The 26,783-nt window shown below is 55.2% G+C and overlaps 1 protein-coding gene across 2 annotated transcripts; it reads left to right on the top strand.

The window, feature by feature from the left end:
- The first annotated feature begins 104 nt into the window (after positions 1-104).
- On the top strand, positions 105-26,043 carry rhoaa (ras homolog gene family, member Aa). 2 transcript variants are annotated; one of them, XM_052009134.1, is made up of 5 exons: positions 105-229; positions 7,170-7,332; positions 15,609-15,729; positions 22,016-22,146; positions 23,698-26,043. In XM_052009134.1, exons 2-5 carry the CDS (start codon positions 7,177-7,179, stop codon positions 23,869-23,871), a joined length of 582 nt encoding a protein of 193 aa, XP_051865094.1. In that variant the 5' UTR covers positions 105-229; positions 7,170-7,176; the 3' UTR covers positions 23,872-26,043. The 2 variants fall into 2 exon arrangements, with proteins under 2 accessions (XP_051865094.1, XP_051865093.1); XM_052009133.1 differs by lacking the exon at positions 105-229 and adding an exon at positions 5,850-5,889.
- Positions 26,044-26,783: the final 740 nt, after the last annotated feature.

Here is a 26,783-nt window from a genome sequence, read left to right as displayed (position 1 = left end):
ACAACACGCCGCGCAACCAAGCTTGACGTCCCGCCCCGCCCCGCCCTGGCGCCCGCCATTGGCCGAGCGGCGGGCGCGCCGCCCGCTGATTGGTCCGGGCGCCGCGTCAATCCCCGGCGGGCGGTGGAAGAGTGGAGGGAAGCCGACCCTGCCCGGTCAAGTTCGGTTGAGGCGGCGGTGGCGGCCTTGAGGAGAAAGTTTGAGGAAGGATCGAGAATCGGCGGCGGAGGTGAGGGAGGAGGGAGGAGGGAGGCTGAGGGGAGGAGGGAGGCTGAGGGGAGGAGAGGAGGAGGGGGAGTGAGGGCTGCGGGGAAACGCCGGGGTCCGGGCCTCCCGGTCCCGGGGATTCAGTCGGTGAGGGGCGGGAAGTGGCGCCGGGCCTGAGGGAGGGAGAGGGGGGAGAGAGGGGGAGAGGGGGGAGAGGGGGGGAGAGGAGGGGAGAGAGGAGAGGGGGGGGAGAGGGGAGAGGGGAGGGGGGAGGAGGGGGGAGGAGGGGAGAGAGGGGAGGGGGAAGGGGGAGAGGGAGGAGGGGGAGGGGGAGGAGGGAGGGGAGGAGGGAGGAGAGGGAGGGGGGGAGGAGGGGAGGGGGGGAGGAGGGGAGGGGGAGGGGGAGAGGGGGGGAGGGGGGTGGGGAGGGGGAGGGGTGGAGGAGGGGGAGGGAGGAGGAGGGGGGGAGGAGGGGAGAGGGGGGAGGGGGAGGGGGGGAGGGGGAGGGGGGGAGGAGGGGAGAGGGAGGGGGAGGAGAGGGAGGGGGAGGGGGGGAGGGGGAGGGGGGGAGGAGGGGAGAGGGAGGGGGGAGGAGAGGGAGGGGAGGGGGGGAGGAGAGGGAGAGGGGGGGGGGGGGAGGGAGGGAGGAGGGGAGAGGGAGGGGGGAGGAGAGGGAGGGGAGGGGGGAGGAGGGGGGAGAGAGGGAGGGGAGGAGGGGGGAGAGAGGGAGGGGAGGAGGGGGGAGAGGAGAGGAGGAGGGGGGGAGAGGAGAGGGGGAGGGGGGAGAGGAGGGAGGAGAGGAGAGGAGAGGGAGGGGAGGAGGGGGGAGAGGAGAGGGGGAGGGGGGAGAGGAGGGAGGAGAGGAGAGGGAGGGGAGGGGGGAGGAGAGGGAGGGGAGGGGGGGAGGAGAGGGAGGGGAGGGGGGAGGAGAGGAGAGGGAGGGGAGGGGGGAGGAGAGGAGAGGGAGGGGAGGGGGGGAGGAGAGGGAGGGGAGGGGGGGAGGAGAGGGAGGGGAGGGGGGAGGAGAGGAGAGGGAGGGGAGGGGGGAGGAGAGGAGAGGGAGGGGAGGGGGGAGGAGAGGGGAGGAGGGGAGGGGGAGGGGGGGAGGAGGGGAGAGGGAGGAGGGGAGGGGGAGGGGAGGGGGAGGAGGGGAGGGGGAGGGGGGGAGGGGAGAGGGAGGGGGAGGGGGGGAGGGGAGAGGGAGGGGGAGGGGGGGAGGAGGGGGGAGGGGGGGAGGAGGGGAGAGGGAGGGGGGGAGGAGGGGAGAGGGAGGGGGGGAGGAGAGGGAGGGGAGGGGGGGAGGAGAGGGAGGGGAGGGGGGGAGGAGAGGGAGGGGAGGGGGGGAGGAGAGGGAGGGGAGGGGGGGAGGAGAGGGAGGGGAGGGGGGGAGGAGAGGGAGGGGAGGAGGGGGGAGAGAGGGAGGGGAGGAGGGGGGGGAGAGGGAGGGGAGGAGGGGGGGGAGAGGAGAGGGGGAGGGGGGGGAGAGGAGAGGGGGAGGGGGGAGAGGAGAGGGGGAGGGGGGAGAGGAGGGAGGGGAGGAGGAGAGGAGAGGGAGGGGAGGAGGGGAGGAGAGGGGAGGAGGAGAGGAGAGGGGAGGAGGAGAGGAGAGGGAGGGGAGGGGAGGAGGAGAGGAGAGGGAGGGGAGGGGGGAGGAGAGGGAGGGGAGGGGGGAGGAGAGGAGAGGGGGGAGGAGAGGGGAGGGGGGAGAGGGGGGGAGGGGGGAGGAGAGGAGAGGGGGGAGGAGAGGGGAGGGGGGAGAGGGAGGGGAGGAGAGGAGAGGGGGAGGGGGGAGAGAAGGGGGGTGAGGGGAGGGGGGTGAGGGGAGGGGGGTGAGGGGAGGGGGGAGAGAAGGAGAGGAGGGGGAGAGGGGGAGAGAAGGGGGGAGAGGGTGAGGGAAGGGGGGGTGAGGAGAGGGTGAGGGAAGGGGGGGTGAGGAGAGAGGGGGGAGGGGGGTGGGGGGAGGAAGGGGAAAGCGAAGGGAGAGGGGGGAGGGGGGTGGGGGGAGGAGGGAAGGTGAGGGGGGCAGGGAGGGGGAGGGAGGGGAGGGAAGGAAGTGGGGGGAGAGGGAAGGGGGGAGGGAAGGAAGGAGAGGGGATGAAGGAGGGGAGGGAAGGAGATGGGGTGAGGGAGGGGGAAGGAAAGGTGATGGGGAGGGGGAGAGAGGAAGAGGGGAGGGGAAGGATGATGGAGGAGGAGGGGGAGGGGAGGGGATGAAGGAAGGGGGGAAGGAGAGGGGGTGAAGGAGAGGAATGAGAGGGAGGAGGAGGAGAGGTATAAATGGGGAGGGGGTAGGGAGGGACAGGAGGGGGAGAGGAGAAGTGGGGGTAGGGAGGGAGAGGAGGGGTAGGGAGGGAGAGGAGGAGGAGGGGTAGGGAGAGGAGTGGGGAGGAGGTAGGGAGAGGAGTGGGGGAAGGGGTAGGGAGGAGTGGGGGGAGGGGGATGGGAGAGGAGGGGGTGAGGGCAGGGGAGAGGGAGGGTGGGGTTGGAGGGGGTTAGGAGGAGGGTAGGGGTGAGGTGGGGTGTAGGACATGGAGAGGAGAGAGGGAGGTGGGTGGGGCGGGAATGTGTTGAGTGGAGGGAGGGATTAGTTGGGGGTGAGGGAGGGGGAGGGTATGAGGGAAGGGGGAGGGGATGGCGGAGGGGATGAGGGAGGAGGGAATGGGGTGGTGAGGATTGGAGTTGGGGAGGAAGGGTGGATGAAGGAAAGAGGCGAGGTTGAGTGAGTGAGGGATGAGTTGGGGATGAGAGGGTAAGGGGGAGGGATGAGTGGGGAGAGGGAGGCAATTGGGTGGGCTGAGGAGGAGAGGGAGGGAGTAATGGGGACATGGGGGAGGGATTTGTGAGGAGAGAATGTAGGAGTGAGAGGAGTTAAGAGATGGGGTAGGGAAAGGAGAGGAGGGCAGATGAGGCGGGGGTAAGAAGGGGGAGGAAGTTGGGAGAGGGCAAGGGAATGGGTCAGTAGATGGGAGGGGGTGGAGGTAATGGGAGGAGGGAATTGTGGATGGGGAAAGGAGTTGGGGGAATGAGGCGGGGGTACAGAGTGGCGGGAGAAGGTGTGGCCGGAGAACGCGGGAGGGGCGGGGGAAGGTGGGAGCGGAGAATGCAGGAGGGGCGGGGGGGAGGGGCTGGGGGGGAGGCGCGGAAGGAGAACGCGGGAGGGGTGGGGGGATGGCGCGGGTGGGGCGGGGGAAGGTGGGGCAGAGAACGTGGGTGGGGCGGGGGGAGACGTGGGCAGAGAACGTGGGAGGGGTGGGGGGGCAGGGAGGAAGGAGTTGGGGAGGAAGTTGGGGGGGCAGGCGTGAATGGTGGAGGGGGGTAAAGGAGGGAGCGGGGTGAGGGAATGGGGAGGGGGTGGAGGAGGGGTAGGCAGGGGAAAGTGTCGGGGCAGGAGAGGAGCCGTAGGATTGAGGGGGGCAGGGGGAGCGCAGGGGCAGGGGTCACCCTGGGGGACGTGAGGGGGGAAGAGAGGTGTTGCGGGAAGGGAAGAGGTTGAGATGAGGGCAGTAGGTGTGAGGGTAAGGGGTTGGGGTGGAAGGGATGGTACCGGGGAGGGTCATAGGCAATAGGAGGGAGGAGTGGATTGGAGGAGGAGGAGTGGGCTCGTGGGGAAGGGAGGGGCAAGGGGTAGGAGGAAGAGAGGTTTACGGTGCAGGAAGGGGGATAGGGTTGGACTAGGAGGGAGGAAGCCGCGGGGACAACATGGTAGGATGGGGCGGGGGGGTAGAGGGGAGATGGAGTAGGAGGGGAGGGGTGGGATTGGTAATGAAGGGGGTAGGATCTGGGGGGTGGAGGGAGGAGGTGTGGATTTGTGTGGGTCGGGTTTGGGTGGTGGGACTTTGTGTCTGAGAGGTAACGGTAGTGTGGGTGGAGTGGCCCGGTGGAGCAGTCTGGGTTGGGTTGGTGGGCCTGGAGGGTAGCTTTGTGAGTGCGTGTGGTCTTGGGTTTGGGAGCGAGGGATGGGGTCCTGGAGGACACAGTACACGGGGTGAGGGGTGGTGTTGGAGGGTCGGCAGTGTTCTGTGGGGGAAGGCAGCAAGGCTGCTGACAGGCCGATGTTGGTGGAGACGGGGAGGTGGGTGGCTCGGGGATGGGTGTGGTTGCTGATGTGGGGAGGGACTGGATCGGAGTGAGGAGGGGGAATGGTTGTGGTCAAACTGTGAGGAGCTTAGAGGCAAACTTGGAAAAGTGTTGCTGTCGGGGACTGCTGGCTCTGAGTTCAAGGAAGTGACAGCACAGCCTGATGCACTGTTCCGTGCAATTGGGTATCTCCACCTGGCTGCCCGGTTTCATCGTCCGGTTTGCCTGTCTCTTCTACCACGACCCCCCCCCCCCCCACCCCCCCTTGGTGTTCACTGACGTGATGACTGCTCCTGGTTAAAGATTATCATCCTGTCCTTGTACCACCTCCTGCTCTCTGCCTCGCCCTCCCTCCCCTTCCCCACCCTCCTCGTGAGATCTCCAAGTGGTGCCAATGCTATGCCTTTGTCTCTCGGGACCCCATTTCCTCCCACTGGACCCTGATTCCCCCCCCCCCGGGACCCTGATCCCCCTTAGGACGGCCTGCCCCCGGACCCCTTGGCCTCTCTCCGCTGTGCCTGTCTCCTCATTGACCAAGAACAGGGAGGTACGGACAATGCATAGAGCATAAAATATACATAAAATTATAACATACAGTTTAAAAAAAACTGCAAATGCAAGACCTTAGTGCTTAAAAACCCATAACGACACAATTGAAGATGTCCACGGCAGTGCAAGTGGTGGTCTGTAGTGTCCCGTTGCTGAGGTAGGGTGAAGGAAGTGCAGGTTGGTCCAAGAACCTGATAGTTGTAGGAAAGTAGTTGTTCCCGAGCCTGGGGGTGTGGGACTTCAGGATTCTCAACCCCAAGGGTTGTGTGTTTACCTTTCTTGTGACGTCAGGTGGTGAATGAGGAAGTTGGGAGGAGAATCTCTCGGTCACAGGGAGAACGTGCGAACTCCACGCACAGGCAGCGCCGGAGGTGGGGATCGAACCTGGGTCGCCGGAGCTGTGAGGCAGCGGCTCTGTCAGCTGAGCCACTGTGCTGTGGGGACCTGTGTACCTCACTGGAGCTGAGGAGACCTGGGGAAGGTCTCGAGGAAATTCTGACGGTGGGGTTGGGGGGGAGTGGTGCGGTGACAGCAATGCAGCGGACCAGAGTGCCACGACCAGTTGAGCTGTGTGACGAGTGGTTCGGCAGGTTCACTGGCTGCTGTGAACAGCCCTGAGTGTGTTAGCGAGGGCTCGAATCTGGGGGGGCAGGCTGAGGGCAAAGTTGATTACAAGGAAATCCGTTCTTGTGAGCTGGCATAGACTTGATGTAAGGTCCTAGGGAAAGAGATCGGAGCTATAATACATGGGGGTGGGGGGGGGGGGGGGGGGGAGAGAGACAGGCCATTCAGCCCACAGTGGGGCACCCATCTGTATTCATCCCATTTTCCAGCCTGTAGCCCTCTGGCTGGGCGATTCAAGCGCTCCTTAAACACTGTCAGTGACTGCTTCCACCACTCTCTCAGGCAGTCTGTTCCAGGTACTCACCACTCTCTGGGTGAAAAATCTCCCCTCGTGTCCCCTTAAATTTCTTCCTCCTTTACCCTGAATCTTTGTCTTCCAGGTTTGATCCGGGGGTGTAAAGTTTCCTACAGCCTACCCTACCTGTACTCCTTGTAAGTTTTATCTACCTCAATCACGTCCTCTCTTATCCTCCTCTGCTCCAGGGAAAACAGACCCAGCCTCTCCAAGTCTTCTCATTAACTGAAATGCATCCCAGGCAACATCCAAGTGAATCTCCTCTGTGTCCTTTTCCATTGTGTCTTTCCTGTAATGTGGTGGTCAGAAACGTATGTGGTGCTCCAGCATGCCAAGGTCCCTCTGTTCCTCAGTACTCCCCACCACTCACGGTGTATGTCCTACCCTTGTATACCGAGGTCCCTGTCCCTCAGTACTCCCCACCATTCACAGTGTGTGTCCTACCCTTGTACACAGAGGTCCCTCTGTTCCTCAATACTCCTCACCACTCACGGTGTGTGTCCCACCCTTGTACACTGAGGTCCCTCTGCTCCTCAATACTCCCCACCGCTCACAGTGTGTGTCCTATCCTCGTACACCAAGGTCCCTCTGTTCCTCAATACTTCCCACCACTCACAGTGTGGGTCCTACCCTTGTACACCGAGGTCCCTGTCCCTCAGTACTCCCCACCATTCACAGTGTGTGTCCTACCCTTGTACACAGAGGTCCCTCTGTTCCTCAATACTCCCCACCACTCACAGTGTGTGTCCTATCCTCATACACCGAGGTCCCTCTGTTCAATACTCCCCACCACTCACAGTGTGTGTCCTATCCTTGTACACCGAGGTCCCTCTGTTCAATACTCCCCACAATTCACGGTGTGTGTCCTACCCTTGTACACAGAGGCCCCTCTGTTCCTCAATACTCCCCACCACTCACGGTGTGTGTCCTACCCCTGTACACCAAGGTCCCTGTCCCTCAGTATTCCCCACCAGTCACGGTGTGTGTCCTACCCCTGTACACCGAGATCTCTGTGTTCCTACCTTTCAAGATGCATCACCCCACATTTATGAAACTCCACCTGCCATTTCTCAGATCATTTTACCAACACCCCACAGCGCAAGCCCACGTTATCGAGAACTCCACCTGTCTCTGGGTGCCGGGGGTCGTTGAGTACATTCGAGGTCTGTAGAACTCGAGAGGGGGTTGGGGGAACCCGGGTCGAGGAAGATGAACCAAGCTGCGATCCTGTTGGGTAGCACAGCCAGATTGAGGAGCCAGTGGCTACTTTCCCCCTTGCGTGCAGAGCAACAATTGCCTTGCTTCAGCTTGCTGGCATCCACGGGCAAATGGATTAGCGGATCCGGCAGGTGGTATGGACCGGTTTTCCGTGCCTCCCTGGGCTCACCGTCTCCATCTCTCTCTGCCTCTCCCCCAGCACAACAATGGCAGCCATCCGTAAGAAGCTGGTGATTGTCGGGGATGGAGCTTGCGGCAAGACCTGCCTCCTGATTGTCTTCAGCAAGGACCAGTTCCCGGAGGTCTACGTACCGACCGTCTTCGAGAACTACGTGGCAGACATCGAAGTGGACGGGAAGCAGGTGAGCTCTGTGGCTGGTGAATGAGGCGCACGGCGTGCTTGCCCTTATTAGTTGAGGCACTGAGTCAGGGAGTTATGCTGTAGCTTTATAAAACTCTGGTTGGGCCACCTTTGGAATATTGCCCTGTTACAGGAAGGATGCTATTGGTTTGTTATTGTCACTTGTACTGAAGTACTTGTCTCACATACCAATGGTACAGGTCAATTCATTACACAGTGCAGTTACATTGAGTTAGTACAGAGTGCATTGAGTTAGTACAGGTAAAAACAACAGCAGTACAGAGTAAAGTGTCACAGCTACAGAGAAAGTGCAGTGCAATAAGGTGCAAGGTCACAAGATTGTGAGATCAGAGTCCATCTCATTGTATAAGGGAACTGTTCAATAGTCTTTTCACAGTGCGGTAGAAGCTGTCCTTAAGCCTGGTGGTATGTGCCCTCAGGCTCCTGTATCTTCTGCCTGATGGGAGAGGAGAGAAGAGAGAATGACCCGGGTGGGTGGGGTCTTTGATTATGCCGGCTGCTTCACCAAGGCACTGAGAGGTAAAGCCAGAGTCCATTGGAAGGGAGGCTGGTGTCCGTGATGCGCTGGGCTGTGTCCACAACTCTGCAGTTTCTTGCGGTCCTGGGCAGAGCAGTTGCCGTACCAAGCCGTGATGCATCCAGATAGGATTGGAGAGGGTGCAGGAGAGGTTCACCAGGATGCTGCCTGGATTGGAGAGCATGAGCTATAAGGAGAGGTTGGACAAATGGGTTGTTTTCTCTGGAGCAGCGGAGGCTGATAGGAGACCTGATAGCGGTTTATAAGATTATGAGAGGTATAGACAGCCGGTATCTTTTTCCCTGGATCAAAATGTCTAATACTAGAGGGCGTGCATTTAAGGTGAGAGGGGTTGAGTTCAAAGGAGGTGCTGGGGCATTTTTTTTGTTTACGCAGAGTGGTGGGTGCCTGGAATGTGCTGCCAGGGGTGGTGGTGGAGGCAGATACGATAGAGGGGTTCCAGAGGCTCTTAGGCACATGAATGTGCAAGGAATGGAGGGATGTGGATCATATGCAGGCAGAAGAGATTAGGTGTCATGAGCTTAATTAGCTTTGCACAACATCGTGGGCTGAAGGGCCTGCTCTTGTGCTGTGCTGTTCTATGATGGATTAACTGCACAGATTCAAAGTCAAAGTCCAGTTTATTGTCACACACACAAGTACACGTGCACAGGTGTAATGAAAATCTTACTTGCATCACAGGCATATAGCATCAGATAAGCAGCATTCACAAGAAAAACATAAATTAAACATGTATCATGCACAATTTTTAGAAGAAGGAACACCAAATGTCCATTTTGGTGCAAAGTGGTCACTATAGCTAAACTGCAGTGATTCGGGTTGTTCCAGTCGGTTCAAGAACCGAATGGTTGAAGGGAAGTAGCTGTTCCTGAACCTGGTGGTGTGGAGACTTTCAGGCTTCTGTACCTCCTGTCCGAAGGTAGCTGCGAGAAGGTGGCATGGCCCGGATGGTGGGGATTTTTGATGATGGATGTTGCCTTCTTGAGGCAGCACCTCCTGTAGATACTCCTGCTAGTGGGGAGGGATGTTCCTGTGATGTATTGGGGCTGAGTCCACTACTTCCTGCAACTTCTTACGTTCCTGCGCATCCGAATTGCCGTCCCAGACCATGATGCAACCAGTCAGGATACTTTGAACAGTACATCTGTAGAAGTTTGTTAGAGTGTTCAGTGACAAGCTGAATCTCCTTAACCTCCTAAAGACCCTGTTGCGCCTTCTTTGTGATCACGTCGATGTGCTGGGCGCAGGACAGGTCGTCCAATGTGTTAATGTCCGATATGAATTTAAAGCTACTGACCCTCTCCACCGCCGACACCCCAAAGTAGACTGGTGCATGTTCGCCCTCCTTCCCCTTCCTGGAGTCAACGATCAGCTCTTTCTCTTTACTGACGTTGAGAGAGAGGTGGTTGTTACGGCACCACTCAACCAGGTGTCCTATCTCGCTCTGTACGCTGACTTGTCACTGACCGTGGTTCGTCCAACAGCAGTGGTGTCATCGGAGAATCTGTGTGTGGCATTGGAGCTGTGTTGTGGCCACACAGTAGTGTGTGTACAGAGAGTAGAGCAGGGGGCTAAGCCCGCAGCCTTGAGGTGCCCCTCTTTTAACCCCCTCCCCACTAACAACTTCAGGGGCAGTAACATTAAATGGACTCTGGGCACTCCCCAAAAGTCAGTCTCACAGCCAGTGGCCAAAAGCTGGGTCACAGGGCATGGTTACAAGGTTGGTCTGGGGAGCAGAGAGAGGTTCAGTGAGGCAAAGCCTGGCAAAGTTGGTGTGCTGTCATGAGTTTGAGGAGGGTCTGTCGGGGGCTCGACAGGCTGTCACACTTGTTGCCTGTCCCTGAGTGGAGTGACAAAAATCAAATCATAAGATACTGTGGTCAGTTCTGGTCGCCTCACTACCGGAAGGATGTGGAAGCCATTGAAAGGGTGCAGAGGAGATTTACAAGGATGCTGCCTGGATTAGGGAGCATGCCTTATGAAAACAGGTTGAGAGAACTCGGCCTTTTCTTCTTGGAGTGACGGAGGATGAGGGGGCACCTGATAGAGGTGTATAAGATGATGAGAGGCATTGATCGGGTGGATATTCAGAGGCTTTTTCCCAGGGCTGAAATGGTTGCCACAAGAGGACACAGGTTTAAGGTGCAGAGGAGATGTCAGGGGTAAGTTTTTTACTCAGTGAGTGGTGAGTGCATGGAATGGGCTGCCGGCAACGGAGGCGGATACGATAGGGTCTTTGAAGAGACTTTTGGATAGGTACATGGAGCTGAGTGAAATAGAGGGCTCTGGGTAAGCCTAGTAATTTCTAAGGTAGGGACATGTTCAGCACAGCTTTGTGGGCCGAAGGGCCTGAATTGTGCTGTAGGTTTTCTATGTTTCTATAAGATATCTTTATTAGTCACATATATATGGAAACACAGTGAAATGCACCTTTTTTCATAGTGTTCTGGGGGCAGCCCACAAGTGTTGCCATGCTTCTGGCGCCAACGTAGCACACCCACAACTTCCTAACCCGTATGTCTTTTGGAATGTGGGAGGAAGAAACCAGAACACCTGGAGGAAACCCACGCAGAAACGGGGAGAACGTACAAACTCCTTACAGACAGTGGCCGGATTTGAACCCGGGTCGCTGGCACCGTAATAGTGTTACACTAACCGCTACACTACCATGCCTGTCCGCAGAGCAGCGCACTACCTGTCCTTTGTGGCAGAGTCCTTCCAACTAAACGCCTTTGACCACAAGTCCAGCAGTGGTCAGCGTGGAAGGTACTGCAGACACGGCGGGACGGGGACACTGTGGGTTTGTTCCCAGAGTAAACGGTCCAAATCAGAACGCCTCATCGCCAGATCTGAGCAAGAAGCACCAAGACCTGTCGTGGCTGGTGGCAAGGGGTGCCTTCCCAGTCAGAGCCTACCTCCACAGATGACAAATTACCCCCAATGCAAGCTGCCCTCGGGATGGCTGCGGTGGGGAGGAGATGGTCACCCACCTCGTTGCAGACTGTGGGTTTGCCCAGAGGGTGTGGAGACGGATGCGAGGGTCCGTGTCCCGGTTCATCCCCGGCAGCTGGACTCTCTGATCCCGGGGACACACACCGACAAGCGCTGCTGGAAGGTCATCAACTCGGTGAAGGGCGCCCTTTGGTCTGCCCGAAACATGTTGGTCTCCCAGCACAGCGAGATGTCCGTCAGGGAACGCTGCAGACTGGCGCAGTCCAGCCCGCAGGAGTACGTGCTGAGGGATGCACTGAAACTTGGGGCAGCCAGTGCTGAGGCTCTGTGGCTCCCCATCCCCTACCGCACATGGAGGGGCTGTGCTGGGTGTGAAAGCCCCTCGAACAATGAGTGAGTATCACCTCGGAGCCAGATGGGCGTTGTTTGTTTGTGTTCTTTTTTGCTCTTTGAAGTTTACACTAAATGCAACTCCCTGACAAACCCTTGCCAACACCCCCACATACCAAAACCCTCCACAATCACAATTTCCAAAATTCACCACCACCCTTAACAACTCACAACCCTAGTCAATTCCCCAACAAACCCTTGCCAACACCCCCACATGCCAAAACCCTCCACAAACACAGGTTAACACCCACCACCACCACCACCACCACTGCCCCCCCCCCCCCCCCCACCCCCCCAGCTCCCACCTCACATACATGACTACAATACCTGGGATTCCTATCCCACCCTATTAAGATCTGGAATAAGGCACAGGTTGCAATAAAGGCGAGTGAAGTGGGACCAGGATATTGAAGGCATGAGCCAAATCAAAGTGGCAGGGTCCAGTGAGACTGAATCTCCAGTAACGAGATCAATGAACACTGGAGGGATAATTTTCCCACTGCCTGTTAACTCACAACCATGAATGTTAAGGTTTTCTTTTGCCACTATTTCTTCCTTTCTGTGTATTTCTTATTAGGAATAAAGTTTATTTTTGATATTTAAAAAAAAAAGTCCCCAGAGCAGCAGAGGATTATAGGCTGTCATGGGTCTTGTAGGCTGTCGAAGCGGTTAGCAATCTCTAGGATGTGGGTTATGGTGTGAGCTTGACAGAGGAAATGTTTTTTTCGAATAGATCACTCTTTGTACTACTCAGCACTGTCCTTATTGCAGCTTGGGAGTACGGTGGTTGTAGTTTTCAAAGGCAGAACCCATATGTTTTCCAAACGTTTCCGGCCAACAAAATCTAGATTCAGATCTTGTGTGTATGGAGAGGTATCCCTGCCCCCCCCCCCCCCCACAGGGGTACAGTACTGGTGGGGACAGGTCTGTTGCTGTATAACACTAGGGTACAGTACCAGTGGGGATGGGTCTGTCGCTGTATAACACTGGGGTACAGTACCGGTGGGGACAGGTCTGACACTGTATAACACCGGGGTACAGTACCAGTGGGGATGGTCTGTTGCTGTATAACACCGGGGTACAGTACCAGTGGGGATGGTCTGTTGCTGTATAACACCGGGGTACAGTACCAGTGGGGATGGTCTGTTGCTGTATAACACCGGGGTACAGTCCCGGTGGGGACGGGTCTGTCACTGTATAACACCAGGGTACAGTACCGGTGGGGACGGGTCTGTCACTGTATGACACTGGGGTACAGTACTGGTGGGGATGAATCTGTTGCTGTATAACACCAGGGTACAGTACCGGTGGGGACAGGTCCGTCGCTGTATAACACCGGGGTACAGTACCGGTGGGGATGGGTTTGTTGCTGTATAACACCGGGGTACAATACCAGTGGGGACGGGTCTATCACTGTATAACACCAGGGTACAGTACCAGTGGGGACGGGTCTATCACTGTATAACACCAGGGTACAGTACTGGTGGGAATGAGTCTGTCGCTGTATGACACCGGGGTACAGTACCAGTGGGGACTGGTCTATCACTGTATAATACCAGGGTACAGTACCGGTGGGAATGAGTCTGTCGCTGGATGACACCAGGGTACAGTACCAGTGGGGACGGGTCTGTCACTGTATAACACTGGGGTACAGTACCGGTGGGGATGAGTGTCTCTGTATGACACCGGGGTACAGTACCAGTGGGGACGGGTCTGTCACTGTATAACACTGGGGTACAGTACCGGTGGGGATGAGTGTCTCTGTATGACACCGGGGTACAGTACCAGTGGGGACGGGTCTGTCACTGTATAACACTGGGGTACAGTACTGGTGGAGACAGGTCTGTTGCTGTATAACACTGGGGTACAGTACCGGTGGGGACGGGTCTGACACTGTATAACACCGGGGTGCAGTACCGGTGGGGACGGGTCTGACACTGTATAACACCGGGGTACAGTACTGGTGGGGATGGGTCTGTTGCTGTATAACACTGGGGTACAGTACCGGTGGGGATGGGTCTGTTGCTGTATAACACTGGGGTACAGTACCGGTGGGGACGGGTCTATCACTGTATAACACCGGGGTACAGTACCGGTGGAGATGGGTCTGTTGCTGTATGACACCAGGGTACACTACTGGTGGGGACGGGTCTGTTGCCGTGTAACACCGGGGTACAGTACTGGTTACAGTGACTGCTTTAATGAACTACTCTCTCCTCCCTGTTGGACTGCAGTGAGGCACTAAAGATTATGCCCTTCGTCTTTTTAAATGCACATCCCATTGCCGAGCTGCAGTGCAGAATGTTTGCCTTCCATCAGCTGGGTTCAGAGCTGGTTACAAAACCTCCTGCAGCTGACTCTCAGTGCAGGGATGCCTGCAGGAAAGGGTGACTGTGTGATGTGGACCACAGCTGTGTTGCCTCCCAACACCCTTCAATACACCCTTTCCTCCATGTATGCAGCCCTCTCAAGGTCCCTGCTCTCCCGGTTTCTCAATCAATTGGCAGTTGCCATCCCCACTTGTAACTCCCTCCCTAAAACTTTTGTTTTCACTTCACGCCCTTCCAGAGTTTATAGGACGCATAAACCTTTCCTGTCCGTGTACCTGTCTAGAGGGATATGGGTCGCCTGCCCGTCTTCCGGGCTTTGCGTCTGAGCGCGGGTGTCCTTGGCGAGGGGGCACGCGGTATCCGCAGGCACCCTGGTTGACTTCCGCGATCGGTGGGCCCCCTCGGGGGATCGTGCGTATGGCGGACGGTGAGAAGGCGATTCTCATCTGAAGTGTTCCGTGTGCGTTTAGAGGTTGTTAGTGTTATTGCTGTAGTTATGTAGTTTGAATAGTTTTTCTACTTTCTTGTATAGTTGTAGTAGTTCTGACACTGGATGTCCTTTTGTAGTGCTTTTAGCAAATACATGTTTGTAAACAAAAAAAGTGGGGAAAATGGGACGAGATAAATTGGTCGGCATGGATAAGTTGGGCTGATGGGCCTGTTCCTGTAGCCTGAGCTCGTTATCACGTGTTTCTCCTATCTGCCTATTCATACTCCTGTGAAGCATGTGGCACCCTGCTATGCACTGCACGCAGTGAAACTCTGATAAACTGCAGCTCTACAAAACTCTGGTTAGATCACACTTGGAGTACTGTGTCCAGTTCTGGTCGCCTCATTATAGGAAGGATGTGGAAGCGTTGGAGAGGGTGCAGAGATTTACCAGGATACTGCCTGGTTTAGAGAATATGCATTATGAGGAGAGACTAAGGGAGCTAGGGCTTTTTGGAGAGGAGGAGGATGAGAGGAGACATGATAGAGGTGTACAAAATATTAAGAGGAATAGATAGAGTGGACAGCCAGCACCTCTTTCCCAGGGCACCAATGCTCAATACAAGAGGGCATGGCTTTAAAGTAATGGGTTGGAAGTTCAAGGGAGATATCAGAGGAAGGTTTTTTACCCAGAGAGTGGTTGGGGCGTGGAATGCGCTGCCTGGGGCGGTGGTGGAGGCAGGTACATTGGTCAAATTCAAGAGATTACTAGATAAGCATATGGAGGAATTTAAAATAGAGGGATATGTGGGAGGAAGGGGTTAGATAGTCTTAGGCACAACATTGTGGGCCAAAGGGCCTGTATTGTGCTGTACTGTTCTATAATTCTATGAACTGCTATCCCAGTGTTGGTAAACCCCAATGATTTGGTATCTGGCTCACCGGTTCCCTGTGCCCCCTATCGACTTCCCACTCCCTCTCTGGTAAAGTCGCAAGCCAGCAGAATTATCAAGTCGAGCTTATTGTCTTGTGTGAGGACAGTGAGGTACAGTACAAGGAAGAACCTGCATCACTGGCACGTAGGTACGGACATCACACCAAGGGAGAAGGAAAAGACCTGTACAAAAACAGGACTTTAGTGCAACAAACAAAGACACAGCCAGAGAGAAGTCCACGGCAGTGCAAGAGGTGGTCCGTAGTGTCCCGTTGCTGAGCTGGGGTTAGGGTTGTGCAGGTCAGTTCAAGAACCCAATGGTTGGAGGGAAGTCACTGTCCCTGAACGCGGCGGAGTGGGGACTTCAGGCTTCTGTACCTCCTGCCCAACGGGATCTGCGAGAAGATGGCACGGCCCAGAGGGTGTGGGATCCTCGATGACAGATGCCTCCGCCTTGAGGCAGCGCCTCCTGTAGATGCTACCCATGGTGGGGAGGGATGTGTCCGTGATGGACCAGGGCTGTGTTCACTACTCTCTACAGGTTTCTATTTGGAGTTTGTCAAAGTGCACTTGAACACGTTCGGAGACTGCCCCCGACCTGCTTAGATGCTCCTCGAGTTTGCTGGCGGTGGAGGTGTAGGGTTTGGGGCTTTTCTCAACGCACGTCTTGTGATCCTCCACAGGTGGAACTGGCGCTCTGGGACACAGCTGGCCAAGAAGATTACGACCGTTTGCGGCCTCTCTCCTACCCCGACACTGATGTTATTTTGATGTGTTTTTCCATCGACAGCCCCGACAGTTTGGGTAAGCTTTAACATCCTTCTGGTGTTGGTTTATTACTGTCACTTGTACCGAGGTCCAGTGGAAAACTTGTCTTGCAAACCGATGGTACAGGTCAATTCATTACACAGTGCAGTTACATTGAGTTAGTACAGAGTGCATTGAGGTAGTACAGGTAAAAACGATAACAGTACAGAGTAAAGTGTCACAGCTACAGAGAAAGTGCAGTGCAATAAGGTGCAAGGTCACAACAAGGTAGATCGTGAGGTCAGAGTCCATCTCATCGTATAAGGGAACCGTTCAATAGTCTTATCACAGTGGGGTAGAAGCTGTCCTTGCCTGGTGGTACGTGCCCTCAGGCTCCTATATCATCATCTTGATGGAAGAGGAGAGAAAAGAGAATGACCTGGGTGGGTGGGGTCTTTGATTGTGCCAGCTGCTTCACCAAGGCAGCGAGAAGTAAAGACAGAGTCCAAGGAGGGGAGGCTGGTTTCCGTGATGCGCTGGGCTGTGTCCACAACTCTCTGCGGTTTCTTGCGGTCCTGGGCAGAGCAGTTGCTGTACCAAGCCGTGATGCATCTGGATAGGACGCTTTCCATGGTGCATCGGTAAAAGTTGGTGAGAGTCAAAGGGGACGAACTGAATTTCTTTAGCATCCTGAGGAAGTAGAGGCACTGGTGAGCTTTCTTGGTCGTGGCATCTACGTGATTTGACCAGGACAGGCTGTTGGTGGTTTCTGACTGTCCTCTCGAGTTTCACACATTCCTATCTGGCTTGTAAAGCATCACAGGCCTGGTTAAGGGACTGGGTTAGATTGATGTTAGCTGAGGGGGTGGGGGAATTGTGTGGGACATTAGGCTGGAGGAGAGGCAAAAGCCTAAAGTTGTGGTAAGTTTCTATAGGGCTGTAGGAAGCCATTTCAGTCATCAGGGGCGCAGCTACCTCGCTGCCCCAGCGACCCAGGTTCAATCCCCACTTCCGCCGCTGTCTGTGTGTGCTTATCGAGTTTCCTCCCACATCCCAATGACGTACAGGGTTGATCAGTGGGTTAATCGGCCGCTGTATATCTCCTCCCAGTGTGTGGGTGAGGCATAGAATATAGGGGAGGAGGAGTTGCAGGCGGAAATGGGATTGCTCTGTGAACTCTGCATAGTCTCAACAGCCCAAATTATGGAGGCACGGTGGTGTAGCGGTTAGTGTAATGCTTTACGGCGCTAGCGACCTGGCTTCAATTCCGGCCGCTGTCTGTAAGGCGTTTGTACGTTCTCCCCATGGCTGCGTGGGTTTCCTCCAGGTGCTTCGGTTTCCAAAGACGTACAGGTTAGGAAGTTGTGGACATGCAATGCTGGCGCCGGAAGTGTGGCGACACTTGTGGGCTGCCCCCAGAACACTCTATGCAAAAGATGCATTTCACTGTGTGTTTCGATGTATGTGTGACTAATAAAGATATCCTAATCCCTGCTCCCCAGCCAGACCCTTGCACCTAGTTATTTAGAACATGGAATGGTACAGAGCGGGAACAGGCCTTTCGGCCCACTGTGTCTGTGCTGAACACGATGCCCGTCTTAACTACTCCCATCTGCCTGCACACGGTCCGTATCCCTCCATCCCCAACCCGTTCATGTGTCTGTCTCAATGCCTCTTCAGCACCACTATCGTATCTGCCTCCACCACCTCCCCTGGCAGCCCCTTCCAGGTACCGACCGCTACCCATGTAAAGACAACAACTTTCTGCGTAAATCTCCTTTAAGCTACCCCCCACCTTTTAAAGCTACGCCCTCGAGTATTTGACACTTGCACGCTAGAGGGAAAAAGATTGACTGTCCACCCTCTCGCATCTCCGCCTGTAAACTTTTCCTCTCGGATCTCACCTCAGCTTCCGCTGCTCCAGAAAAAACAACCCAAGTTTGTCCAACCTCTCCCTTCAGCTAGTACTCTCTAATCCAGGCAGGAACCTCTTCAGACCCGCTGAGTCACTCCAGCAGATTGCGTTGCTCCAGATTCCAGCATCTGCGGTCTCTGTGTGTCTCCTTAGGGCGATATCTTGCCCATGACTGGGAGTCATGATTCATACAAAGGAAGGTGGTTGTTAAAGCCAAGCCTCAGAGGAGAAGGACACCGCCGCAGGAGCTGTTCAGTGCAGTGTCCTTGCCCAGATGCTTCACCCTATCGTGCTTGCCTTCATAGCCTGAGGCATTGAGTGTGAGAGTTGGGACATCAAGTTGCAGCTAGAAATTATTAGTTAGACCGCACCTGGAGTATTGTGTACAGTCCTGGCCATCCACACTGTAGAAAGGATGTGGCAGCGCAAAAATGCGTACAGAAGAGATTCACCAGGATGTTGCCTGAATTGGAGGGCTGTAGTTACAAGGAGAGTTTGGGTAGGCTGGGTTTGTTCTCACTGCAACGTAGGAAGCTGAGGGGTGACATTATCAAAGTTTTTAAGATTATGAGGGACATTAATGATCTTTTCCCCCCAGACCGGGGAGTCTAAAACTATAGAGGGCACAGGTTGATGGTGAGATGGGAGAAGATCTGAGGGAGTTTTTCACACGGAGGGTGGTGGTTATCAGGAATGAACCACCAGAGGAGGTGGGAGAAGTAGATACAACTGCAACATTTGAAAGGCATTTGGACAGGTACGTGGATGGGAAAAGGCACAGAGGGAAACGGGCCAAATGCAGGCGAACGGGAAGGAGACACACAGTAGCCTAGCAGTTAGCGTAATGCTATACAGTGTCAGCGACCTGGGTTCAATTCCGGCCGCTGTCTGTAAGGTGTTTGTACGTTCTCCCCGTGTCCGAGTGCTCCGGTTTCCTCCCACGTTCCAAAGACGTACGGGTTAGGAAGTTGAGGGCATGCTATGTTGGCGCCAGAAGCATGGCGACACTTGTGGGCTGCCCCCAGAACACTACACAAAAGATGCATTTCACTGTGTTTTGATGTACATATGACTAATAAAGATATCTTATCTTAATCCCTGCTCCTTGCACCCAGTTATTTAGAACATGGAACGGTACAGCACAGGAACAGGCCCTTCGGCCCACCGTGTCTGTGCCGAACACGATGCCCATCTAACTACTCCCATCTGCCTGCACACGGTCTGTATCCCTCCATCCCCGACCCGTTCGTGTGTCTGTCTAAATACCTCTTCAGCGCCACTATCGTATCTGCCTGCACCACCTCCCCTGGCAGCCCCTTCCAGGTACCTACCGCTACCCATGTAAAGACAACAACTTTCTGCGTAAATCTCCTTTAAACTTCCACCAGCCCCCCCCACCATTTAAAGCTACGCCCTCGAGTATTTGACACTTGCACCCTGGAGGGAAAAAGATTGACTGTCCACCCCCTCATATCTCCGCCTGTAAACTTCTCCTCTCGGGTCTCCCCTCAGCTCCCGTCGCTCCAGAGTAAACAACCCAAGTTTGTCCAACCTCTCCCTACAGCTAGTACTGTCTAATCCAGGCAGGAACCTCTTCTGCACCCTCTCCAAAGCCTCCACGCCCTTCCCGTGTTGCAGTGATCGGAACCGCGCACAATGCTCCAAATGCGGCCTGGACGTGGCTTATGAGAGACGTAGGTGTTGTAAGACAAGTTCGAAAGGTCTCGAAGGGCAAGGACTCTGGACACAGTCTTTGGAGTTAGAATGATTTTATTTATAAAAGACAAACGCGGGACAGGATAAACGGAAACGAACGTGCTCACACACACGGGTGATCGTGAACTTGGGGGGGGGGGGGGGTGGATAGCAACAAGGGTGAGATGTGCGCGCACACACACACCAAACTGTACAAACGAATCAAGGAGGAAACAATACGGTGCCAGCTGCCACCCCTCGCCCCAATCTCAGCACAAGCACAGCTCTACGCTAGAGGGATACTCTAATTTCTCTTAAGCAGTGCACAGCTTACCTCAGCATCCCTTGGAGACGACAGAGAGAGAGAGAACCAAGCACATGCGGCACTCTATAGTGCTGGAGGGCTGGGGGTGGTCCAGTCCAGGTAGTTCGAAAGGGCCAATGGTCAAGTGTGCCAGGTACAAAGGTGTTTAAAGTGACCAGTCGTTAGGTGTGCCCTGAGGGGCAGGGGTGGGGCCAAACCTTGATTGACAGTGATGTGTCTTCCGACCAGATGGGGGTCAGTGTGGTCACGTGACAGCCACGGCCCTCCACAATACAAGTAGGTAGGGTAGATAGTCTTTTAACATCAAATACTGGAGGGCATAAGCTTCACACCGCTGTAGCTTGACTTCCCGACTTTTATACTCAGCTGCCCAACCAATGGAGGCAAGCTTGCAGCACGCCTCCTGTGTCACCATGCAGACTTGGTGTTGCTGCCTTCAGGGAGCTCCGCACCCCAAATGTCCACCCCAATTGTTCTGTTGAACGTGACAAGGATCGTAAAAGCGGAAAATGCTGGGAATGAATGCTCGGCAGTTCAGACCACATCTGTGGGGAGAGAAGCTCACGGAGAGCTGTGAAGAGAACCAAAAGAAGGCTGCCAGCTCTCCCTCTGCCCCTTTTATCCTGGCCGTCTCTACCTCTACTCCTTCAGCCCGGGTGAAGGGGTCTTGACCGAAAACATCGACTGTCCATTTCCTTCCACGGACGCTGAGTTCCTCCAGCAGTTTGTTTACTGCTACGGAAGAGGCTCATCCATCCCACAGGTGCAGCCTGTCCCGGCTGAGCATTTCCAGCAGATTCTGCTTTTATTTTGGGCTCTAATCTCTGTCACGTTTAACGAATAGCAGCTCTGACTGGGGAGCAGGCATTCCTGTTCAATGGCCTTTCCCGATATTTATCTCAGATTTCCGGTATCTGCAGTTTATATTGTTACGAGACAGGTTGCTACTTGGTGAATGTCCCTTTTAAGGCACCTGGACAGTAGTGTAGTAGTGTGTGTGTGTGTGGTGTTATCTGACGACTGCAAGACTATATCTGGAGCTTACTGGCTGTTGTGTAGAGAGACGGACAGATGGAGCAAGAGAGAGACTGACTGCCGGTCTCTATCTATGGATGAAGAACAATAGCTGTCACTATACAATCCATGTATGAATTTTTGGAGCGACCTGTGGAGTCCACTTTGTCGTTAACCTATACTGGAAAGCAGGTATATCTGTGGGCGGCCACACATCGAGTGCCCTCGGTGTGGCAGATACTTCGGAACAAAGCAGTGGAGATCATCGGTGACTGAGGCATCGTATGGGTTCCATCGTGGAACTTGTGGATTTTGTAAATCTTCTCTCTACAATCTACTGCAGAGAGTTGTGGACACAGCCCAGCACGTCACGGACACCAGCCTCCCCTCCTTGGACTCTTGCTGCCTTGGTGAAGCAGCCAGCATAATCAAAGACCCCACCCACCCGGGTCATTCTCTCTTCTCTCCTCTTCCATCAGGTAGAAGGTACAGGAGCCTGAGGGCATGTACCACCAGACTTAAGGACAGCTTCTACCCCACTGTGATAAGACTATTGAACGGTTCCCTTATACGATGAAATGGACTCTGACCTCACGATCTACCTTGTTGTGACCTTGCACCTTATTGCACTGCACTTTCTCTGTAGCTGTGATACTTTACTCTGTACTACCTCAATGCACTCTTTGCTAACCCAACATAACTGCACTGTGTAATGAATTGACCTGTACGATCGGTTTGCAAGACAAGTTTTTCACTGGACCTCGGTACAAGTGACAATAATAAACCAATACCAATACCAAGATGACAAAAAGGTCTAGCGAGGCGATGCAGGCTAGAGAAAGCTGACCCTAGTTCTTTCTAAGTTCTGCCAGCTTCACAGAAACAGGACGACTGTAGACAAAAAGGGACCACAGACACCGGAGCCACACACAAGGAAGGCAGAGGGACTCAGCCAGTCGGGCAGCATCCGTGGAGGGGAATGGATGACCGACCTTGTACCTCGGTACAAGTGACAATAATAAACCAATACTGTGGTTTTCAAAAGCCTCTGCTCATCGTTCCACCTTATGACTTGCTGAACTGAACTTTGAGAACTATTCCTAGACTTGGAATTTGCCACACACACACACTTTTGGGGTCACTGTTTAATATCTAGCATTTTTTTTACTTCTCATGATTATAAGTAGTTATTAATAGATTCTCACACTTATACATGGCTCGTTGTGTTTCCGTTGTTGCTGGTACTTAACAAAATTCCAGTGATTGTAGCCTCCCGTGCAGAGTGTTCCAGACCCCTTGACCTTCGGGCAAATGTACCCCCCTCCCAGGGCCGGAGTTAACATCTGCCGCTGTCTTTCCCTTCTCCTCTCCCCCCCCCCCCCCCCCTTGCGCAGAGAACATCCCCGAGAAGTGGACTCCGGAAGTGAAGCACTTCTGCCCCAACATCCCCATCATCCTGGTAGGCAACAAGAAGGACCTGAGGGGTGACGAGCACACGCGGAGGGAGCTGGCCAAGATGAAGCAGGTGAGGGTGGGGCGCCTGCTCTGGGGGAGGGGGGTAATAGATGTGTCCCGTCATCTCGTCCCATTGCTCATTTACAGGTGGACTGCTCCCACCTCCCCCCCCCCCCCCCCCCCCCCCGTTCACTCTCCCCCCTCCCTGTCACTGACCCCACCCGTTCAACACCTCTCCCCGTCACCGACCTCACCCATTCTCCCCCAACCCCATCCACCTGTTCACTCTCCCCTATTCACTTGAGAGTCGCAGAGCAATGCAGCACAGACCCTTTGGCCCAACCAGTCCGTGCCGACCGTGGTGCCCACCCAGCTAGTCCGCAATCTCCTGCCTTCAGCCCGTGGCCCTCCACGTACCCATCCAAGTGCTCCAGGCACAGACGGAGCGGTCCGCCAGCACCGTCTCTCTGGGGCGGCAATGGCTGATACTAGAGGGCATCCATTTAAAGTGAGTGGAGGAAAGTTTAGGGGTGATGTCAGGGAACTTGGCCTTTTCTCCTTGGAGCGACGGAGGATGAGGGGGGGTACCTGATAGAGGTGTATAAGATGATGAGAGGCATTGATCGTGTGGATAGCCAGAGGCTTTTTCCCAGGGCTGAAATGGTTGCCACAAGAGGACACAGATTTAAGGAGCTGGGACACAGGTTTAAGGTGCCTGGGACGCACTGCCAGGGGTGGTGGTTGAGGCTGATACAATGGGGACACTTAGAACGTAGAAACCCAGAAACTCTACAGCACAATTCAGGCCCTTCGGCCCACAAAGCTGTGCCGAACATGTCCCTACCTTAGAAATTACTAGGCTTACCCCTAGCCCTCTATTTTTCTAAGCTCCATGTACCTATCCAAAAGTCTCTTAAAAGACCCTATTGTATCCACCACCACCGTTGCCGACAGCCCATTCCCCGCACTCACCACTCTGAGTAAAAAAAAAACTTACCCCTGACATTTCCTCTGTACCTACTCCCCAGCACCTTAAACCTGTGTCCTCTTGTGGCCACCATTTCAGCCCTGGGGAAAGCCTCTGACTATCCACACCATCAATGCCTCTCATCATCTTATACACCTCTATCAGGTCCCCCCTCATCCTCCATCGCTCCAAGGAGAAAAGAGTGAGTTCCCTCAACCTGTTCTCATAAGGCATGCTCCCCAATCCAGGCGACATTTAAAAGACTGTTAGATAGGCACATGGAGGGTTGTGGGCTATGTAGGAGGGAAGGGTTAGATGGTGGGGTAGGTTTATAGAGGTCAGCACAACATCGTGGGCCGAAGGGCCTGTACTGTTCGATGTTTTTGAATGATGCTGTTGGACATTCCTCAGCCTCTTCCTCCTGGCAGCTCGTTCCATCTACACACCACCTACCCACGTGGTGTCCCGCTTTCGCCGGATACCAGCTCCCCTGTGCCCCCGAGCTTGTGCCCGCCTCTCCGTCCTTTCTCCCTCCACCCCCCCCCCCAACGACACTTTCCATCAGTGGGGGTTCCCTCGGGCAGGTTGGGGGTAACAGCAAGGACTCTCGGACCCTCACGCCACTCTCCCCCACTCCCCCCCTCCTCCCCGCAGGAGCCCGTGAAGCCGGACGACGCGAAGGAGATGGGGAGCCGCATCAACGCCTTCGGCTACCTGGAGTGCTCGGCCAAGACGAAAGAGGGGGTCCGCGAGGTCTTCGAGCTGGCCACCCGCGCCGCCCTGCAAGCCAAGAAGGCCAAAAACAAGAGCCCGTGCCTGCTTCTGTAAGGTGCCTGCAGGAAAAAGAGTGATCTACCAGCATCCTACACCTCCCCCCCCACCTCTCTCTCTCTGTCTCTGGATTTTAGTTACCTACGCTGGTGTGAGGCTTGTCGTTCTTTACGTTAGTGTCCCGCCTCCCACCGAATTTGTGAAGGAAAAATTATTTTTTTAAAGCTCCTTTTTGCTTGAGTTGCTTGGTTTTCTGGCAGTTCCCCCCCCCCCACTCCCTTTCCCTAGGTCGCCAAACCTCCCCCCACCATCGCCAGCTTGTGGTGGCTGGGCAGGGCTCTGACCTTTTTCCCTGCAGCCCCCAGTACAGCCCGGGCCAGGGATCGAGCCGCCCCTCTTGAGCTTGGACGCTGGCGGTCGCGATTTGGCCTCCTCTCGAGTCCCGCTCACTCGAGAACCTCGAGTGCAGAAAACCAGTGGTGCCTCCCGACCGCCCCTGCTGTGTAAACTGGGCCTGTGCTGAGCCAGAGCAGATGGGTGTGGGTGGATATCCTCTTGGGGTCCTCTGGGGTTCTCCGCAGACGGACCCTCTGGACTGTTGGCAGATTCCCCACCGTTCTGAGCTGCTGCGGGTCCCAACCAGGGTGGTGCTGTGTGCCAGATGCCGCAGAGTGCCTCACCCAAGTGCCCGTCTTCTCTCGCCTTTCGGTTGAAGCTCCGGGAGTGGGGGGGGTGGGTCCCATTGACCACCCCTGCCTCCGCACCCCTCGAACCGGGGACCTTCTCTCCTCGGGTGGAACGCTTGTCCTCCCCGGAGCAATGCACCTCATTAATGGACTGGCGGGGAGTTTAAGGAGTGCGTCTGGCTCCCCCCTCCCCTACCACCTTTGCACCCCTCTCTCGCTTCACTGATCCAGGTAGAGGGTATAGCTCGCAAAGACAGGACCCTATAACCGTACCTGGGCCACGCCATTGTGGCAAATGGTGGCAGGGTGGTTGGCGTACAAACGGCAGAACAGGAGAGAATTCAGCCCCCAATGCCTGACCTGTGCCTCTGACCCCTGCCACTTCATATAATCTTATCAGATCCTGCCTTAACAATCGCAGTTGGCCCTCCCTGATCTGCTCCAGCGACCTCAGATTGTTTGGGGAAGGGTATTAAATTCGTGCTGTCGCTGTGCTGGGATTGCAGAGGGAGCTTCACCCTGTGTCTGACCCCGGGAGTGTGTGACGGGACGGTGCGGAGGGAGCCTCGCCCTGCGTCTGACCCCGGGAGTGTGTGATGGGACGGTGCGGAGGGAGCCTCGCCCTGCGTCTGACCTTTACTGCAGCAAATGGGACAGGCAGAAAGAAGAGAATTGCAAATATCTTGGGGTTGGGGGGAGGAATTGAATTGCGGATCTTTGGAATCCTTGGGAGGCCAGTTCTGGGACAGGTTTTTTTTGTCCCGGGGAAGTACACCCTGTTCTTCCAGACCGGAATCCCTGCCAGATTGTACAGAGCTGGGAGAGAGGGGCTGGTTCTAATTGCCACCTGCAAAGTTTTAAAACTTTTCAACTTCTCTACATCAAAGTTTCCCCCTGCCCCAAAAGCAAAACTTTTTGTGCATGTTCTGTGGGAACCCAGTGTCTTTTGGGGCCTTTTGGATTCCTGTGTGTGTGTGTGTGTGTGTGTAGCTGGAGCATTTGACTTTAAATGTTTACTCACAGTATTAGTTGCTTACTTCTCTGGTTTATTCCCTCCCTCGAGGGCAGTGGCGACACTCGCACCCTCGCTCTCCGGGGGCTCAGTCAGTAGCTCTTCCCAACCCCCCCCCCCCTCACTTTCCGCCTGCCCGGAATCACCGCCCGCCACTGGGGCGATGCTTCCCGCTCCGGCACCGTGCCCGCTCATGGGAAGTCAATGCAGGTCTCTATGTGTGATGGCGGATTGGCGCTTCCCCACCCACCTGCATCTAGTTCACACAAAGGAGGCGGACCCCTTTGCCTTGCGTCTCGCTCTCGACCACCAGCAACTCGGTGTACCAGTCCAAGGAGAGCTACCTGTCTCCTATTCCAATGTTTATACTCTCAGCCAGTTGTTACTAAACTGTAATTTATTCACTTAATAAAAAAAAAATCATTTGGAATATCTTTGTAAATTTCAGAAGGAGAAATGTGTGTGCATTTGTATTATTACGGAAATGAAAGAGTTGACAATATAATAAAAGAAAAAGGTCAGATTATAAAATGGCTTTCATTACATTTGTGTCGGTGCCTCAGTGTTTGGGAGGATTGTTTCGAGCGTGAGCGATCTGCTGGTGGAACTCAGTGGGAGGAGAGGAATTGTCGACGTCCTGGATCAGGACGGACGGTCCTCCCACAGATGTCGCCCGACCCCCACTGAGTTCCCCCAGCAGATTGGAGACTGGAGCAACAAACAGCCTCTTGTGTCTCCGTTGTTTTGGTCACAGCTGAGCTGCTTGGTGGGTCCTACCTTTGGGCCCATTGTGTTGGATTTTGGACTCGAGCCCTGACGTCGTGCACCAGGTAGTTGTGCACGGTCAGGAAGGTGGTGCTATGGGAGTCGCGAGACTGCAGATGCTGGAACCTGCTGGAGGAACTCAGTGGGTCAGGTGGGGAGAAATGACATCAGCGAGACCGAGAAGCTGATGGTGGACTTCAGGAAGGGGAAGTCGGGAGAACACATACCAGTCCTCACTGAGGGGTCAGCGGTGGAAAGGGTGAGCAGCTTCAAGTTCCTGGGCATCGACATCAACTCCAGAGGATCTATCCCGGGCCCAACACGTCGATGCAGTCACGAAGATAGCACGCCAGTGGCTCTACTTCATTCGGAGTTTGAGGAGATTTGGTATGTCACCAAAGGCTCTAGATGTACAGTGGAGAGCATTCTGACTGGTTGCATCACCACCTGGTACGGAGGCTCCAATGCACAGGATCGCAAGAGGCTGCAGAGGGTTGTAGACTCAG

The sequence above is a fragment of the Pristis pectinata genome, chromosome 43 (assembly GCF_009764475.1).
Source record: "Pristis pectinata isolate sPriPec2 chromosome 43, sPriPec2.1.pri, whole genome shotgun sequence".
NCBI classification, from domain to species: domain Eukaryota; kingdom Metazoa; phylum Chordata; class Chondrichthyes; order Rhinopristiformes; family Pristidae; genus Pristis; species Pristis pectinata.
Note: the sequence above shows the minus strand (reverse complement) of the source record. Positions and strands in the feature narration are given on the sequence as shown.

Coding starts and splice junctions, on each gene's coding strand:
- rhoaa (XM_052009134.1), top strand. CDS start 7,177: ATGGCAGCCATCCGTAAGAAGCTGGTGATTGTCGGGGATGGAGCTTGC. Junction 7,333..15,608: donor TCGAAGTGGACGGGAAGCAG/GTGAGCTCTGTG, acceptor GATCCTCCACAG/GTGGAACTGGCGCTCTGGGA. Junction 22,147..23,697: donor AGCTGGCCAAGATGAAGCAG/GTGAGGGTGGGG, acceptor TCCTCCCCGCAG/GAGCCCGTGAAGCCGGACGA.